We start from the raw sequence: 16,391 nt of genomic DNA on the forward strand, positions 1-16,391 counted from the left end.
TTCTAAAATAATGACTTTGTATCTCAAGATATTGATAAACTTTCTAAAAAATTACTAATTTATCTTAAAATTTTGACCAAATATCTCAAAATGGTAAACTTTCTTGAAATAATGACTAAGTGTCTCAACATATTTATGTAATATCTAAAATTAATGACTCAATTAAAAATATTTATCTCAAAAAAAAAAAAGATTTTGCATCTCAAAATAAGGAGAAACTTTCTCAAAATAATATCTTAAAATATTGACTTAACATCTCAAAATAAGTTAGCCAGAGAAAGTTGTGTCATTATTTTGTGATACTAAGTCATTATTCCGGACAAATTCCTTTCATCACATCGGCAGAATAGGTATACATAGGCAGGGAATGATGGGAGGGGACGACACGACGGATTAGAAACACAGAGACGTGACAGGAAGTAAGAAAACAGGTCCCACCTGATCCTGACACCGGCCAATCAAACACTAAACAAACTGAGATGACAGACGTCAGAGTTTATGGACATTTGATTTGATATTTAAGTTATTGTGTCTGTTTTTTATCTTACTTAAATAAATATCTTTGAATTATGACGATGTCACGTTGGATTGTTGGGAATTCATTATAAACACTACTCTGTATTTTCTGACATTTTAAAGACAAAAAACAATTAAAAGGAGGAAAAATACAGAGATTAAATAAAAATTAAAATAATAATTAGCTGTAAAGACGTCAAAGTTCAAATAAAATACCTGCGTAATTTTTCCAATTTTTTTCAATTTCTGGATTCGATTTGATGAAATATCGAGTCTCATCATTCAAAACGTGACTTGTTTTTAATGTTACACCCTCCGTCTCAAACTTTTCTTAAAAGTTATCTCTCTTAAAAAAAAACAACCAAAACAAAATGAATGAAATAAATATCAATATTTATTACAAATACAGAAATGAACAAAAACAGACAAAGAAAGTAAAAAGCAGAAGATGAAATAAAATAAAAATGTAAATCTTTAATCAAAGCAGCCTGTCTGGAGAATAATAAAATACTGGCATCTTATTTTTTATTTACCACTGATGTTTCCAACTCCTTCTCTTCACTGTGTCTAAAATACTGAACCAAAATAAACTAAAAACTTTCCTTTCTTTTCCCCACATGAACCATTTCAAGCTGCCACAGAAAGACGTAAACACACTCTTTAAAAGCAAAGTTTAAGACGAGCATTATAAAAAGCAGTTGTGAATAAAACATGAAGACGGAAACAGAAATGTGTCATCACATGAGAAGTGAATAAGATGATGAGATAAGAATGACAGGAATATGAGCAGTAAAGGCACCGTGAGTGAGACGTTCAGGGACCTGGTTCGTTCCCAAACTCTTATCCTCGTGTAGCTTCAGATTCATACAGACTGGCTGGCGATAAACACTCTCACGTAATAGTTTGTAAACAGGAAGATTTATGGAGAAACTCACTTTGTAACATCGGCCAAAGGGCCAGAGACACAGTTTTAGTTTGACCTTGAAGATACGACTTCACCTGGAGATCAACTGTCGCTGAGACGATGAAGCCGCGGGTCGTAAAACTTTGAGCTAGAAGAAGATCAGGAGAGTCGTACAACTGCTGATGATACTTTGTCACTACGAGCTCTAATGATCTGATCCATTGTTAAAGCTACACTCAACACTATGCTAATGCTAACGGCTAATATCTATGGAAGCCCATTTGTGCCATTTTGAACCTTGGGGCGCATTCACACCAGGATAGTCCGAGGGACTTGGTTCAATTGGGCGGGGACTGCCGAAAAATTTCACACCTTCATTTGGTTCGGTTCATTTTCACACTGCATTTTTTAAAGCGGACCAAACCGCCAGGACAACGTCACGCAGTTATAACAGCTGTACGTTTGGGGGCGGCATTGCCCGAACAGCAGCAGACCGGGAAGAAAAAAACACGAGGAAGAAGAAAACCTCTCGCTAAACAATTTAAAAACTGCTTCTCCCGGGTTGCACTGTTGGCTTTGTTTTTTTTTCCTACCCAAAATGCACTGTGCCCTATGTCACTTGCTCTCTTTGGTTCACTTCCTCTGTTTGGTTCACTTCCTGTCTTTGGTTCACTTCCTGTGTTTGTTTCACTTCCTCTCTTTGGTTCACTTCCTGTCTTTGGTTCACTTCCTGTCTTTGGTTCACTTCCTGTCTTTGGTTCACTCCCTCTCTTTGGTTCGCTGGATAGTCCGTTTGCATTTCCCACTGTAAGCGAACCGCACCAGGGTTCACTTGCAAGTGAACCGAGACCCCCAGTTTTTTAAGCGGACCAGGTTTCGCTCGTTTGGTTTGAATGAGCGTTCACACCACTCCAAACGAACCGAACTATCTGTGGAAGCGGACCAGGGTTCGTTTAAAGTGGACCAAATAGCGCCGGTGTGAATGTATATGTTTGAAACTGGGCTCTGTTGTTTCCTGATGTTTCACAGATAAAAATATTGATCGATGGTGAAGATGATCATGTTGATTATTAGAGTTATTTCAGGTTGAGGTACTGCGGCAACACGTCGTCCCAAAACTCCTCTGACTCGTCTGCTGCCTGACCTTTGACCCCTGACCTCTGTTTACCTCTGGACTTAATGCTTCTGACCTCAGCTGACTTCTTCTTTTTGACAACCTCCTCTTCCTCTTCTTCTCCTTCTTCTTCTTCACCCTCCTCCCCCTCCTCTTCTTCTTCTGCCTCCTCATCAGCCTCTTCCTCCTCATCCTCATCAGCCTCTTCCTCCTCAGCCTCCTCGACCTCACTATCTTGATCCCCCTCCTCCTCTTCTTCTACCACTTCCTTCTCACTCTCTTTTTCCTCAGCACTCTCTTCCTCCTCTTCCTCTGCTTCCTCCTCTTCCTCTTCATTTTCACTCTCCTCCTCTGCTTCCTCCTCTTCATTTTCACTCTCCTCCTCTGCTTCCTCCTCTTCCTCCGCTGCACTACTCTCCTCCCCCTCCTCTGCTTCCTCCTCCTCTTCTCCTCCCTCTGTCTCACTCTCTACCTCACTCTCCTCTTCCTCCTCAGACGACTTAGCAGACTCACCCTCACCTTCCTCCTCCTCCTCACCCTCACCTTCCTCCTCCTCCTCACCCTCGCCTTCCAAATCCCCCTCTTCTTCTTCCTCACCCTCCTCCTCCTCATATTCAGACTCTCCTCCTTTGCTTTCCGTCTCTTGACTCGACCCTTCCTCACTTTCCTCCTCCTCCTCTTCCTCTCCTGCATCACCTCCTTTGCTCTCCTTTGATTCAGTCTCGTCTTCACTTTCACTTCCTGCTGTCACACTTGCTTCCTCTTCCTCTTCCTCCTCCTCTTCCTCAGCGCTGTCTTCCTCCTCATCCCCACTTGCCTCCTCACCTGCTTCGCTTTCCGACTCATCCTCTGGTTGAAGAGTGCTACTGTCTTCGTCATCTTCGTCTTCTTCTTCTGTTACTTTCTTGATGTGACTGACATCCTCCTCTTCCTCTTCCTCACTTACATCTGCACTGGTTCTCTGCTCTTCCTCATCTTCATCCTCCTCCTCCTCCTGTTTGACCGTCACAGAGTCCTTACTCTCCTCCTCACTTTCATCCTGACTCGTGTCCTTCTCATCCTGACTCGTTCTCTTCTCATCCTGACTTGTTTCCTCCTCGTCCTGACTCGTTCCCTTCTCGTCCTGACTCGTTCCCTTCTCGTCCTGACTCGTTGTCTTCTCGTCCTGACTTGTTTCCTCCTCGTCCTGACTCGTCCTGCCTTCAGAACTATCAGGTATGATGTTGATGCTGACGGCGGACTTGTTGCTAACATCCACAGCGCCAGATTCGGACTCCTCGCTCCGTGACGTTGTCATACTGTCTTTCCTGGCGCTATGGCTGGTCTCGGACAGCGACGGCGAGCTCAAACGGCTTCTGGACGCCACCTCATGCACTAACACCGACCCTGCTGCGAGCGAGGCCGCTCCGGCAAGCAGGCCGAGCTTCGACGAAGTTTCTTTGTTTGATTCTGCCTCTTTTTTGTTTTTCTCGTTCTTGGCCTTTTTAGAAAAATCTGCGTCTTTAGATTTCTTTCTAACCTCGGAGAGACGTCGACCTGAGCTCTCGTCATCCAAAGCGTCACCCAGGTGAAACCCGGGTGAGCGTGGCGAGCTAGCTCCTGCACTTCGCACCGCTATCGGTTTGCTTTTAGGTTTCGACGGCTTCACTTTCTCTGCGCCTGAAACAACCGTCTTCCTGGTTTCAGGACTTTGTTTAGACTCCAGCTTCCTGCCGACCTCTATCAGCTGGCTCTTCCCCTGAGCTGGCCTCAGCCGCTGCTTGGACGCCGCCTTCCTAATGTCCCCTACACTCGGTTTGTTCTTACTGGGCTTCCTCTGCAGCTCCTCCATGGTCAGATTCTCTTTGTTGGTTGTTCTGAGTCTGAGTGGGCTCTGAGGAGCCAGAGACCGAGCGCCAGGGCTCCTCAGGAGCTCTGTGGGTAGCGGACTGCGAGGAGACACAGCCTTGCTGCCACGAGACGGGGAAGTGGAAGAGAAGCTGCTCTGCTTCAGGAGCTTACTCTCCTTCACTGGGTTCTCTCTCAGCCCTTTAGTGGTCTTACCGTGCTTACCCTTCCTCTATCCCCGGCGCCAGACAGCAAGCAGAGAGTGAAAGAGAGGCATGCGTTAGAGAGGACAACAGAGGCATGCAGGAAAAATTAAAAGAGACAAAAGAAAATGTTTATGAGAGAAAAATGTCACAACTCTTCTTTGTTTCTGACTTTCATCAAGGTGGTTCATGAGGTTATTTCTATTTTTAGTCTCTTCCTTAAATATGTAAGAACTGAGAAAGTTATTTCACCAACAAGAGGAAATTTAAGAGGAGCTGCTCCTGGAAGAGAAGGCGACACAACAAACAGACTTTTCTAGACACTTTTTCTTAAATAATATTTGTTATATTTTCTGGTGAGTTCTTTAAGTCTTAGAATTTCATCTTTTTTAGTGCAAGTTTGGCACTTTTCCTCAGATTAGGTACCCCTACATGGGTGTTTAGTAGCAGCTTGTCATTGTTTTGCCAGCAGCTTTCAGGCCCTCAATATGGGTGATTTTTAGCAACTTGTGGTTTTTCCCGGCGGGATTTTGCGCCACAAACTTGGGTGTTTTTAGTGACCTCTCGCTGTTTTTCCAGCAGCTTTTTAGGCCTAAAATGTGGGGGTGTTTCACAACCTGTGGCTGTTTTTCTAGCGACTCTCTGGGTCCTAAACATGGGCCATTTTCAGTGACGAGTGGATGTTTTTTTGGCAGCTTATGGACCCCAAACATCAGTTTTTAGTGACCTGATACCTTTTTTCCAGCAGCTTTTAGGCCTTAACCGTGGGTGTTTTTTTAGCGACTGGTGGCTGTTTTTCCAGGCGCTTTCTGGGCCCTAAACAATGGTGCTTTTAAGGGATCCATAACTGTTTTTCAGGCCCCAAACATGGGCGTTTTTAGGGACCTGTGGCTGTTTTTCCAGCAGCATTTTAGGCCTGAAAGGTTGGTGTATTTTCACAGCCTTGTGGCTTTTAAGACCTCTAATGTGGGTGTTTTTAATGACCTCTGGCTGTTTTTCCAGGAGCTTTTTAGGCCCCACACATTGGTGTGTTTTTGGGTCCTGTGGCTGTTTTTCTAGCTGCTTTCTGGGCCCTAATGTGGGTCATTTTCAGCAGCCCATGGCTGTTTTCAAGCTGCTTTCTATGCCTTAAACAAGGGTGCTTTTAGGGGATCCATAGCTGTTTTACCAGCAGCTTTTCAAGCCCCAAACATTGGTGTGGTTTTTGGGTCCTGTGGCTGTTTTTCCAACAGCTTTTTAGGCCTAAAATGTGGGGGTGTTTCACAACCTGTGGCTGTTTTTCTCTGGGTCCTAAACCTGGGCCATTTTCAGTGACCCATGAATGGTTTTTTTTGGCAGCTTATGGACCCCAAACATCGGTGTTTTTAGCGACTTGATACTGTTTTTAGGCCATAACCGTGGGTGTTTTTTAGCAACTGGTGGCTGTTCTTCCAGCAGATTTTAAGGCCTCTACATGGAGGTTTTCAAGAGATTTGTGGCTGTTTTGCCAGCGGCTTTTTCAGCCCTCATGTGGGTGATTTTCAGCAACCCATGGCTGTTTTCAAGCTGCTTTCTAGACCCTAAACAAGGGTGCTTTTATGGGATCCATAGCTGTTTTTCCAGCAGCTTTTTAGGCCTAAAATGTGGGGATGTTTCACAACCTGTGGCTGTTTTTCTTGTGGCTTTCTGGGCCCCAAATGTAGGTGTTTTTTAGTGACCCATGGCTGTTTTTACTGCCAAGTTTTGTGCCACAAATAGTGGGTATTTTAAGCCAGAACACGATCTTTTCCTAACCATAACTATGTGGTTTTTATTGCCGAAACCTAACCACACATTAACCGCAGCATTAGCATATTTGCTGCATCGTAACATACAAATGTAACATATTGATGGTTTGCAGAAACACATTGCCAACATTTATTCTGGTTATTGAGTTGTAGTTTTCTGGATGTTTCAGGATGTTCTTTTTTATATTCCTCTTGGAAAGTCTACTTGATGAGTTGCATTCAGACTTTACCTCAGTAAAATTATGTAATTAGTAAAATGTACTTAGTTACACTCCATCACTGGTTTTCTATATAAAAAACAACCTCAGGTATGGACCTGATGAAGAGAAGTGAGTGTAGAAGAAGAGTTGTGTGTTGGAAAGAAAGACGATGAATCAATAGTTAATCAGAAAACATTTAGAAAGCTTACCTTTTGAACTGGAGACAGAGTGAGTGTTTTATCACCGGGGTGCATCTTCATCACGTGTGTCTGTCAGGATGAGGAAAGGAAACAAAATGAACACATGTTCCACCTGTCACACCTCACTCAGGGCGAGTTCACTGATCTCTCACCATGTTGAGGAAGTCTGTGGTTTCTCCGAGGCCTTTAACGCTGTCCGTGTCAGTCAGGCTCTCCACAACGCTGTCTGTCTCGCCTCCTGTCTGCTCTGACGAGGGAGAAAACAGGACGCCATGTTAGGTTCAAGTTCTGAGGGAAGGTCAGAGAAAGAATACGCAGGAAGATCTGCTCAAAATCAGGAGGACAGGAGGTGGAGGTGTGGTGAGGTAGGTACCCTGGTGAGTGCCATTGAGCACCTTTCTGTGGGTCAGCTCAGGTGGAGGCAGTCTGGGCGGGATGGTGTGGCTGGAGACGGGCAGCGGCGGGTGCAAGTAGCCGGGCGTCATGGCGGGCAGCGTGTGGAACATGGTGCCGAACTGGTCCGGAGATCTCTCCTGTGGAGGGAAAGGTGAGGAGAGTCACGACTCATTCTCCATCTGTGGAGGAGGATGGAGGAACCAGCCTCTGTGCTCTGTACCCACCCTCTCCCTCCTGCGGACCCGAGCAGAGAGGCTCCTCTGCAGGGTGGAGGGGTCCGTTGTGTCCCCCAGCAGCTCCACATACGGCTTCTCCAGGTAATCTTCCGTCACGTCGTCTTCCTCCAGAGTGACGTCAGCGCAGCTCGGATCCCGCGGCCGAGCCAACACGACCATGTGGCAGCCGCCGCACGGAGCCTGTACACAGACACAGCCCATCAATTACTATCCAACATCTAAAAAATATTACAAACTACTGTATTACTCACAAAGAAATCAAAATATGTTCACTGTCATTGATTTTAATAAGTACAATAAACATAAAATACCTACAAATAAATAAAATGTTTTAATTTCTTAATTAACAAAAAATTAAAATGTATTCAAAAATATATTATATAACTATATATATATATATATATATATATATATATAATGCAAATATCAGTGTCAAATTTTAAATTTAATTATATTAAAATGTTACATATAAATAAAAATATAATATAGAAAAATACAAATATAAAAATGTCAAAATATAAATTTAATTATATGAAAATATTTCATAAGATGATTAAAAATATATATATATATATAATACATATAAAAATAAATATTAATAAAAAAACATATATTAAAAAAACTATAATATAGAAAAAATATATAGAAAAATACAAATAAAAATGGCAAATTAAAATACAATATCAGGGTATATCATATATATGAAATAATTATACATAAAATAAATAAAATATTTAAATCTGATTGTTAAAATATAGAAAAATTAAACACATATTAAAACATAAAAAGGTAAAAATAGGAAATTTAATAAAATATTTTATATAAAGATAAATACAGTTTTAAAAATAGTAGTATTACAAAAAAATAAATAAATAACTCAAATGAATTTACGAAACAATAAAAAATGATAAATTACATGAAGAAAACTCTTTTCTTTTATTTAAGAAAGAATAATTATGAACATTATGTGAGAGACGTACGGCCTGAACGTTGTACTTGAGGAAACGTGGACACAGAGTCGGTTTAAACTGGTTGGTGAAGTTTTCTTCTCCCAGGCCCAGTTTCCCATGTCTGCCGTCTCCAAACGTGTACAGCAGGCCGCCGTCTAAAAATAACAAGCATACGTTTAAAGAAAGTTACGTTCATCAAACCAGTGACACACTGATGAAACTAAAGATGACATCAAAGAGGCAGCATGACCTGTGATGACGGCAGTGTGGTTCTCTCCACAGGTCACCTGACACACTCGGCCTCTCTTGAAGTGCTCGACAGGCCGCGGCAGCCGGGACTCGAAGATGAATGTCCCGTGACCGAGCTGGCCGAACTGACCGAGACCGAACGTGAACACGTCGTCCTCTGAGAGAGAAAAACAAAACCCATCAGCTAAATAAATCCATCATGTCTGACCTCTGTCAGCTAACAGGACATTTTCTCTCTTATATCTGCACTCGTCATTTCCACAGATAATATTGTTATTGATTGTTTATATATATATATATATATATATATATACACATATACAGTATATATATATATACATACACACATATAATCAAACATTTTATGTTTATATTTTACCTATCATTTGAAAATCTGACACCTATTACTAAAAATTACTCACAAAAAAATCAAAAACATTTCTTGTTATTAATAATGAAAAATAAACATAAAATATCAACAAATAAATAAATAAAACCTTTAAATATAAATTAAATAAAAAATATGTATTAATAAAAATAGAATAAGCAAATACAGTGTGTGTTATAAATTTAAAAAATAAATCAAAATATATTGTAATTAATTTAAAGTCAAGTATATAAAATAAAATATACACATTAAAACAAAAAACAAAATAAATAAATACAATAAATGTAATAAATTCAGAAAATAAATCACAATATGACTAGGTTAATTGGTGACTCTAAATTGTCCGTAGGTGTGAATGTGAGTGTGAATGGTTGTCTGTCTCTATGTGTCAGCCCTGTGATAGTCTGGCGACCTGTCCAGGGTGTACCCTGCCTCTCGCCCGATGTAGCTGGGATAGGCTCCAGCCCCCCCGCGACCCTCAAGAGGATGAAGCGGTTAGAAGATGAATGAATGAATGAAATCACAATATATTGTAAATAATCAAAAGTCAAGAAAATGAAATTAAAATATACATGGTAACACAAAAAAACAAAATAAAATTATATAGTGTATGTAATAAATTTAAAAAATAAATTAAAATATAATTTAAATAATTAAAAGTCAAGAATATGAAAATAACACCAAAAAACAAAATAAATAAATATATGTAATAAATTTGAAAATAAATTAAAAAATATTGTATTTTATTGAGAGCTAAGTGTACAGAAATAAAATATATACATTAAAACAAAAAACAAAATAAATAAATAATATACTTTATGTTATAAATATAAAAAATACAAAAAATATTACCTAAATAACTTATGTCAAGAATATAAAAAATAAAATATATAAATTAAAACAAATAACTAAATAAATAATATACTTTATGTTATACATATAAAAAATACAAAAGAATGTAATGTAAATAATTAAAATTCAAAAATAAATAAATAAATAAAATTATCATAATTAAAATATTAAAAGAAAAAGCAACAAAAAACAAACAAACACACACAAAAGTCTCTGTTTGAAAATACAGGTATTAAAGTACAAGACACTTGTAATGTAACTTTAAGTCAACAAAATGAAGCATATCTTGCAGTACCGACCTGTGAGTGCCACCGTGTGTCCTCCTCCACAGGCCACCTGAACCACGGGCTCCTTGACGCTCTTCACCAGCTGAGGGACTCGGTGTCGAGGCAGCTGGTCGGTGCCCAGGCCCAGTTTGCCGCTGTCACACTCACCAAATGTGTACAGAGCTCCGTCCACTGAGACACACACACACAGAAGAGTTTCACACAACACATACAGCTCCATCATTCTTTGCATCACGCTGTACCTGTTTCCGCCGTGCTCACCTGTGACGAAGGCAGAGTGGTAGTACCCACAGGACACCCAGCTGATTGGTTGCCCCACGCTGACTTCCTGTGGCGACAAGGCGTGGCTCTCCTTCCCCAAACCGATCTGACCCTCCGTGTTGTCGCCCCACATGAACAGTTTACCGCTCTCTGTGACAGGAAGTACATCCAGAGGTTGTTTTTATTTTCTAATTGATTTTATTTTCTTTTGTTTTTAAATTCTGCTCCACTGCATTTCTTTAACATGTCTTTTCTCCGTCTTGTCTTTCAGCATTTTATAAAACCTACAGGATGTATAACAGCGCTTACGTTTTTTTGAACAACTGAAAAAAAGGTGACAGTATTTAATTAAGTGAACTTCTATTCACACTATAATGTAATTATTCTACCCATTTTATTAATATACCCTGAAATGTTTTATGCATTTACACAAAACTGTATTTGTAAACAAATTTGTTTCTGAAGACCACAACATGTTGAATTTTGAATTTTTTTTTTTTTTTTTACTTAATTCAAAAATCTAGTTTACTACTTTTAAACACAAAAAAAATTTTAAAATCTAATTTACTAAAAAAAAGAGATCAGAATAAAAATTCAAAATAAATGTCAAAATATTAAAATGTAACTTTAAATACTTTTTACGTCTTTTTTAATAGAAAAAAAATCTAATTTAATGAAAAAAAAGAGATCAGAATAAAAATTCAAAATACATGTCAAAATATTAAAATGTAACTTTACATACTTTTTACGTCTTTTTTAATAGAAAAAAAATCGAATTTACTTTAAAATCTGTGACAAATTTAACATTTAAAAAATACATTAAAAAAAATCAAATTTACTAACAAAATACCAAAACTAAAAAAGTAATATTATTATACATTTTAATAACATTTTAAATGAAAATTCATAATTAAAAACTTGACTATGCTGACAAAATTTTAAACTTAAAAAAGGCTAATTTTAATTTCATACTTATTTATATTCAGTAGTTTTATACATTTAATTACATTTTCAAATTGAACTTAAATTTACAAACAAAGAAATCGGAATAAAAAATTCAAAATATAACTTTAAATACTTTTAACTTCTTTTTTAAATAGAAAAAAAATCTAATTTACTTAAAACATCTGAAAATAAATCAAAATTTAAATGGCTCTTAAAAAATGACATTTAAAAAATCCAATTTATTGACAAAGAAATTTGTAGTATTATTATTAGAAATTTTAGAAAAATCTTTAGTAAAATCTAAAATTTGACAAATCTAATAAATGTAATGTAAGATATCTAAATTTAAATAAATGGTCAATTTAGAATTTTAAATTTAAAACACTACTATCCAAACTGCCATGTGAGCTCACAAGCTGCTGTGATGCCTCATTAATAAAGAAAAGAATGTCTGAATGTCACCTGTGAGAGCGGCTGAGGTGTTTGACCCGGCAGCGAGCATTTTGATTGGCCCTCGTGAATCGAAGAACGCGACCCTCTGGAAGGCCGTCCTCTCCTCGCAGTCGCCGAGCCCCAGCTGACCCTCACTGTTCCCCCCTGCGGCGAACACCTTCCCCTGAGCTACAGAGAGGGAAACCACACTGACGGCTCATCGTTCAGAGGAGGTTCAAATATAAACTGGTCCTCAGAGAGAGACGCTCACCTGTGGAGATCAGAGTGTGGTTTCTCCCACAGGCCACGAACTCAACTTTCTCTGACTTCAGGGCTGAAATTAGGCAAAATTCATCATTAGTGATGCAAATAAATGTGTGTGTGAGTGACTGCTGTGAAGAGGCGAGCTGAATTAATTGAGCGACCAATCGTCTGCCTCCAGCCCTCTAGATTAACCCAGATTACAGACTCTCCAGATTGGGATTATAGTGGAGACAGATCTGTGGGTCTCCCCTCCAGCTCGGCTCTAACACCTCTAATATCAGGGGATTATTCCTGTTCATATTCTGGCGTTAATATAACAGCTTCCTGTCCAGGCCCGAAGGAGGCGTCTCCTCGAGGAGGCGGAGGACAGCTGTCAGTGGCAGTGCAGACACAAACAATGCCCTCCCTCCTCTCGGGGGCTAAAACAGGAAGCAGAGAGCTCCTTTAAGGACCGACCTTTGACACAAGTGGGCTTGTTCACCGTCACTTTGGACCCCAGACCCAGCTGGCCCCAGTTGTTGCTGCCAAACATGAAGAGTTTCCCATTTTCTGTGGAGACACACATGGACGCATCATGAGACAATGAGGTCCTGGGCACAGACATGCAACATTTTGTGTCTCTTTGGGGTCATTTTGTGTCTCTTTGGGGTCATGTTGTGTCTCTTTAAGTTCATTTTGTGTCTCTTAAGGGTCATTTTGTGTCTCTTTGAAGTCATGTTGTGTCTCTTTGAGGTCATTTTGTGTCTCTTTGGGGTCATTTTGTGTCTCTTTGGCTATCATGTTGTCTCTTTGGAGTCATGTTGTCTCTTTGGGGTCATTTTGTGTCTCTTTGGGGTCATTTTGTGTCTCTTTGGCTATCATGTTGTCTCTTTGAAGTCATGTTGTCTCTTTGGGGTCATTTTGTGTCTCTTTGAGGTCATTTTGTGTCTCTTTGGGGACATGTTGTGTCTCTTTGGGGTCATTTTGTGTCTCTGGGGTCATTTTGTGTCTCTTTGAGGTCATGTTGTCTCTTTGGGGTCATTTTGTGTCTCTTAAGGGTCATTTTGTGTCTCTTTGAAGTCATGTCGTGTCTCTTTGGGGTCATTTTGTGTCTCTTTGAAGTCATGTTGTCTCTTTGAGGTCATTTTGTGTCTCTTTGGGGTCATTTTGTGTCTCTTTGAGGTCATGTTGTGTCTCTTTGGGGTCATTTTGTGTCTCTTTGGGGTCATTTTGTGTCTCTTTGAGGTCATGTTGTCTCTTTGAGGTCATTTTGTGTCTCTTAAGGGTCATTTTGTGTCTCTCTGAAGTCATGTTGTGTCTCTTTGGGGTCATTTTGTGTCTCTTTGAAGTCATGTTGTCTCTTTGAGGTCATTTTGTGTCTCTTATAGGTCATTTTGTGTCTCTTTGGGGTCATTTTGTGTCTCTTTGAGGTCATGTTGTCTCTTTGAGGTCATTTTGTGTCTCTTAAGGGTCATGTTGTGTCTCTTTGGGGTCATTTTGTGTCTCTTTGAGGTCATGTTGTCTCTTTGAGGTCATTTTGTGTCTCTTTGAAGTCATGTTGTATCTCTTTGGGGTCATTTTGTGTCTCTTTGGCTATCATGTTGTCTCTTTGAAGTCATGTTGTCTCTTTGGGGTCATTTTGTGTCTCTTTAGGGTCATTTTGTGTCTCTTTGGGTCTCATGTTGTCTCTTTAGGGTCATTTGTGTCTCTTTGGGGACATATTGTGTCTCTTTGGGGTCATTTTGTGTCTCTTTGGCTATCATGTTGTCTCTTTGAAGTCATGTTATCTCTTTGGGGTCATGTTGTCTCTTTAGCGTCATTTGTGTCTCTTTGGGGACATGTTGTGTCTCTTTAGGGTCATTTTGTGTCTCTTTGAGGTCATTTTGTGTCTCTTTGGGGTCATGTTATCTCTTTAGGGTCATTTGTGTCTCTTTGGGGTCATGTTGTCTCTTTAGCGTCATTTGTGTCTCTTTGGGGACATGTTGTGTCTCTTTAGGGTCATTTTGTGTCTCTTTGGGGTCATTTTGTGTCTCTTTGGGGACATGTTGTGTCTCTTTAGGGTCATTTTGTGTCTCTTTGAGGTCATTTTGTGTCTCTTTGGGGTCATGTTGTCTCTTAGGGTCATTTGTGTCTCTTTAGCGTCATTTGTGTCTCTTTGGGGACATGTTGTGTCTCTTTAGGGTCATTTTGTGTCTCTTTGAGGTCATTTTGTGTCTCTTTGGGGTCATGTTGTCTCTTTAGGGTCATTTGTGTCTCTTTGGGGTCATGTTGTCTCTTTAGGGTCATTTGTGTCTCTTTGGGGACATGTTGTGTCTCCTTGGGGTCATTTTGTGTCTCTGTGAGGTGATTTTGTGTCTCCTTGTTGTCACTTCCTGTCTTTCTTGGTCAATTTGTGTCTCTTAGTTTCTTTCTGTCTTCATTTTGTGTCTTTTTGTGTTTGGTTTATGTGTCTGTGGTTATTTTGAGTCTCTTTATGGTCATTTTCTGTGTCTTCATTGTCGTTTAACATCTCTTTGTGCTCACTCTGAGTCTCTCCCTGGTCTGAGTAACATGTTGCAGATGAAAGCCTGGAGGGTCCCTGACATTTCAGCCCCTGAGCCTGTGTGCAATAATCTATCCACTGAGACAGAGGGCTGATTTCTAAGGTGGTTATTTTGTTTTCTATGAAACAGTTTCAAAGACATACAACAGTTTTTGAACTCAAATCTTCCAGCTCAATAAAAAACTAAATCTCACTCAGCATGAAACAGGATCAGAATCACAGTGATGAACTTCAGTGTCAGATATCATCAGAGTGTCTCTTACCTGTGATTAAGGCGGTGTGCTCGTCCCCACAGGCGATCTTTGACGGGACATCGTTTTTAAGCCAGAATTTACTGGGGACATTGTCGGCGAATTTGCTCTTTCCAAAAGTGAAAACTGCTCCTGATTCTGAGCCAGAAGAAGAACAAACAGAATCAAATACAATCAGTCAAACGGAAGATACATTTAGGGCAAATCTGATTATTAATCCATCACATCCATATGACTGAATTCATAAAGCCAACTCAAACATAAGCCTCTGATATCAATATGAAGACACCGTACTGATATTAAAACACAGAGCACGTGTCAAAGCGAACTTTTTAAGAAGTTTAGCAGCACAGAAACGTATAAACAGCTAATAACGTCACACATAAAGCTAGTCGTGAGTATTAAATATGTAGAGTATATTTATAAATGCCAGGCTGAAGCGGTGAAAGTGATTCTAACGGTTTATTAACCGTTAGCCAGCGAGCTAAAGCAGAAGCTAAAGCTAAACTCGCCGATAAGCTGCCGGAAATAATCATTGTTATTGATCAATAATCATCTTAATAATCGATATTCCATCACTCACCTGGTATCTCGTCCTCGGACTCCCCTGCCATGTCTGCGGCGCTTTAATCCGCTTTGCTCGGTGTCCGTGGGCGTGCTGCTGCCCCTCTTGTTTTCGACTGCCACAACCCGGAAGTAAACACAACTTCTCCTAGGTTACGACGCTGACGACGTGACTCTTAAAGGGACAGGACGCTTGTTTTGATGCTGAGAACCCACGAGTGTTTACATGGTTTTGTTTTACATGTGTGCATGTTTCGGATGTTTTTGCTTTTCGTGATCATTTTTTAATACAAAAATGTATATGTTTTAATTCTATTTTTTTTACAGAGCATTTCAAAGTAATAATAATAATTATTATTGTTATTATCATTATAATTTATTTCTTTTTTATTCTATTCCACTTTATGTTATGTTATATGCTGTGGAAGCGTAGTGCTCTCACGTCTGAAAGAAAGAACAAAAAAGAAGGATCAGTTTCAGGTGATAATGTAGAAGGTTTTTTTGTTCGTTTGTTTTTTCCATAACAAGATGTTTTTATGTTAAAACAAGAAATGGGACTCGGTCCATCAGGACTTGGCTCGGGAACTGGAGGGTCGCCAGTTCAAGTCGCCGTACGGACCGAATATGAAGAGTAAACTGTTAGCTTGAGAGGTGTCAGTTCACCTCCTGGACACTGCCGAGGTGCCCTTGAGCAGAACACTGAGCCCCCAGCTGCTCAGAGCACCTGTCCAAGGCAGCCCCCTCCAACATCTCTCCATTCAATGCATGTATAGGTCTTGTTTGCGCATGGGTGTGTATTTCGGAGTGAAAAAAAAAAATAATAATTACCCTCGGGGATTAAGTATATTAAAACTCGCTCTTTGATTTTCTCGAATTTTTTTTTTTACCTATTTGTACCTCATCATATCTTCTTATCATATCTTACTGTCTCTTATTGTATCGCATCGCATTATAAGTTATCGTCTCCTATCCATGTCGTATTGCACCATATCGTATCGTATTGTATTGTATCATCTTCTATTGTGTCGTATTACACCATATTGTATCGTAACATATCATCTCCTG

At 39.6% G+C, this 16,391-nt stretch overlaps 1 protein-coding gene across 1 annotated transcript; it reads right to left on the reverse strand.

Moving 5' to 3' along the window:
• Positions 1-280: 280 nt before the first annotated feature.
• LOC125884866 (X-linked retinitis pigmentosa GTPase regulator-like) lies at positions 281-15,467 on the reverse strand. Its single transcript, XM_049570130.1, has 14 exons — positions 15,346-15,467; positions 14,775-14,900; positions 12,447-12,539; positions 11,998-12,060; positions 11,757-11,915; positions 10,350-10,499; positions 10,101-10,259; positions 8,563-8,718; positions 8,343-8,467; positions 7,351-7,542; positions 7,104-7,263; positions 6,883-6,977; positions 6,740-6,799; positions 281-4,593 (listed from the first exon to the last, which is right to left on the reverse strand). The coding sequence occupies exons 1-14, from the start codon at positions 15,374-15,376 to the stop codon at positions 2,497-2,499; spliced, it is 3,666 nt and encodes a 1,221-aa protein (XP_049426087.1). The 5' UTR covers positions 15,377-15,467; the 3' UTR covers positions 281-2,496.
• Positions 15,468-16,391: the final 924 nt, after the last annotated feature.

Source organism: Epinephelus fuscoguttatus, linkage group LG24 (genome assembly GCF_011397635.1).
Source record: "Epinephelus fuscoguttatus linkage group LG24, E.fuscoguttatus.final_Chr_v1".
In the NCBI taxonomy this organism is placed as follows: domain Eukaryota; kingdom Metazoa; phylum Chordata; class Actinopteri; order Perciformes; family Serranidae; genus Epinephelus; species Epinephelus fuscoguttatus.

Coding starts and splice junctions, on each gene's coding strand:
- LOC125884866 (XM_049570130.1), bottom strand. CDS start 15,376: ATGGCAGGGGAGTCCGAGGACGAGATACCAG. Junction 7,543..8,342: donor TCAAGTACAACGTTCAGGCC/GTACGTCTCTCA, acceptor GTCTGTGTACAG/GCTCCGTGCGGCGGCTGCCA. Junction 4,594..6,739: donor CTCTGTCTCCAGTTCAAAAG/GTAAGCTTTCTA, acceptor CGCCGGGGATAG/AGGAAGGGTAAGCACGGTAA.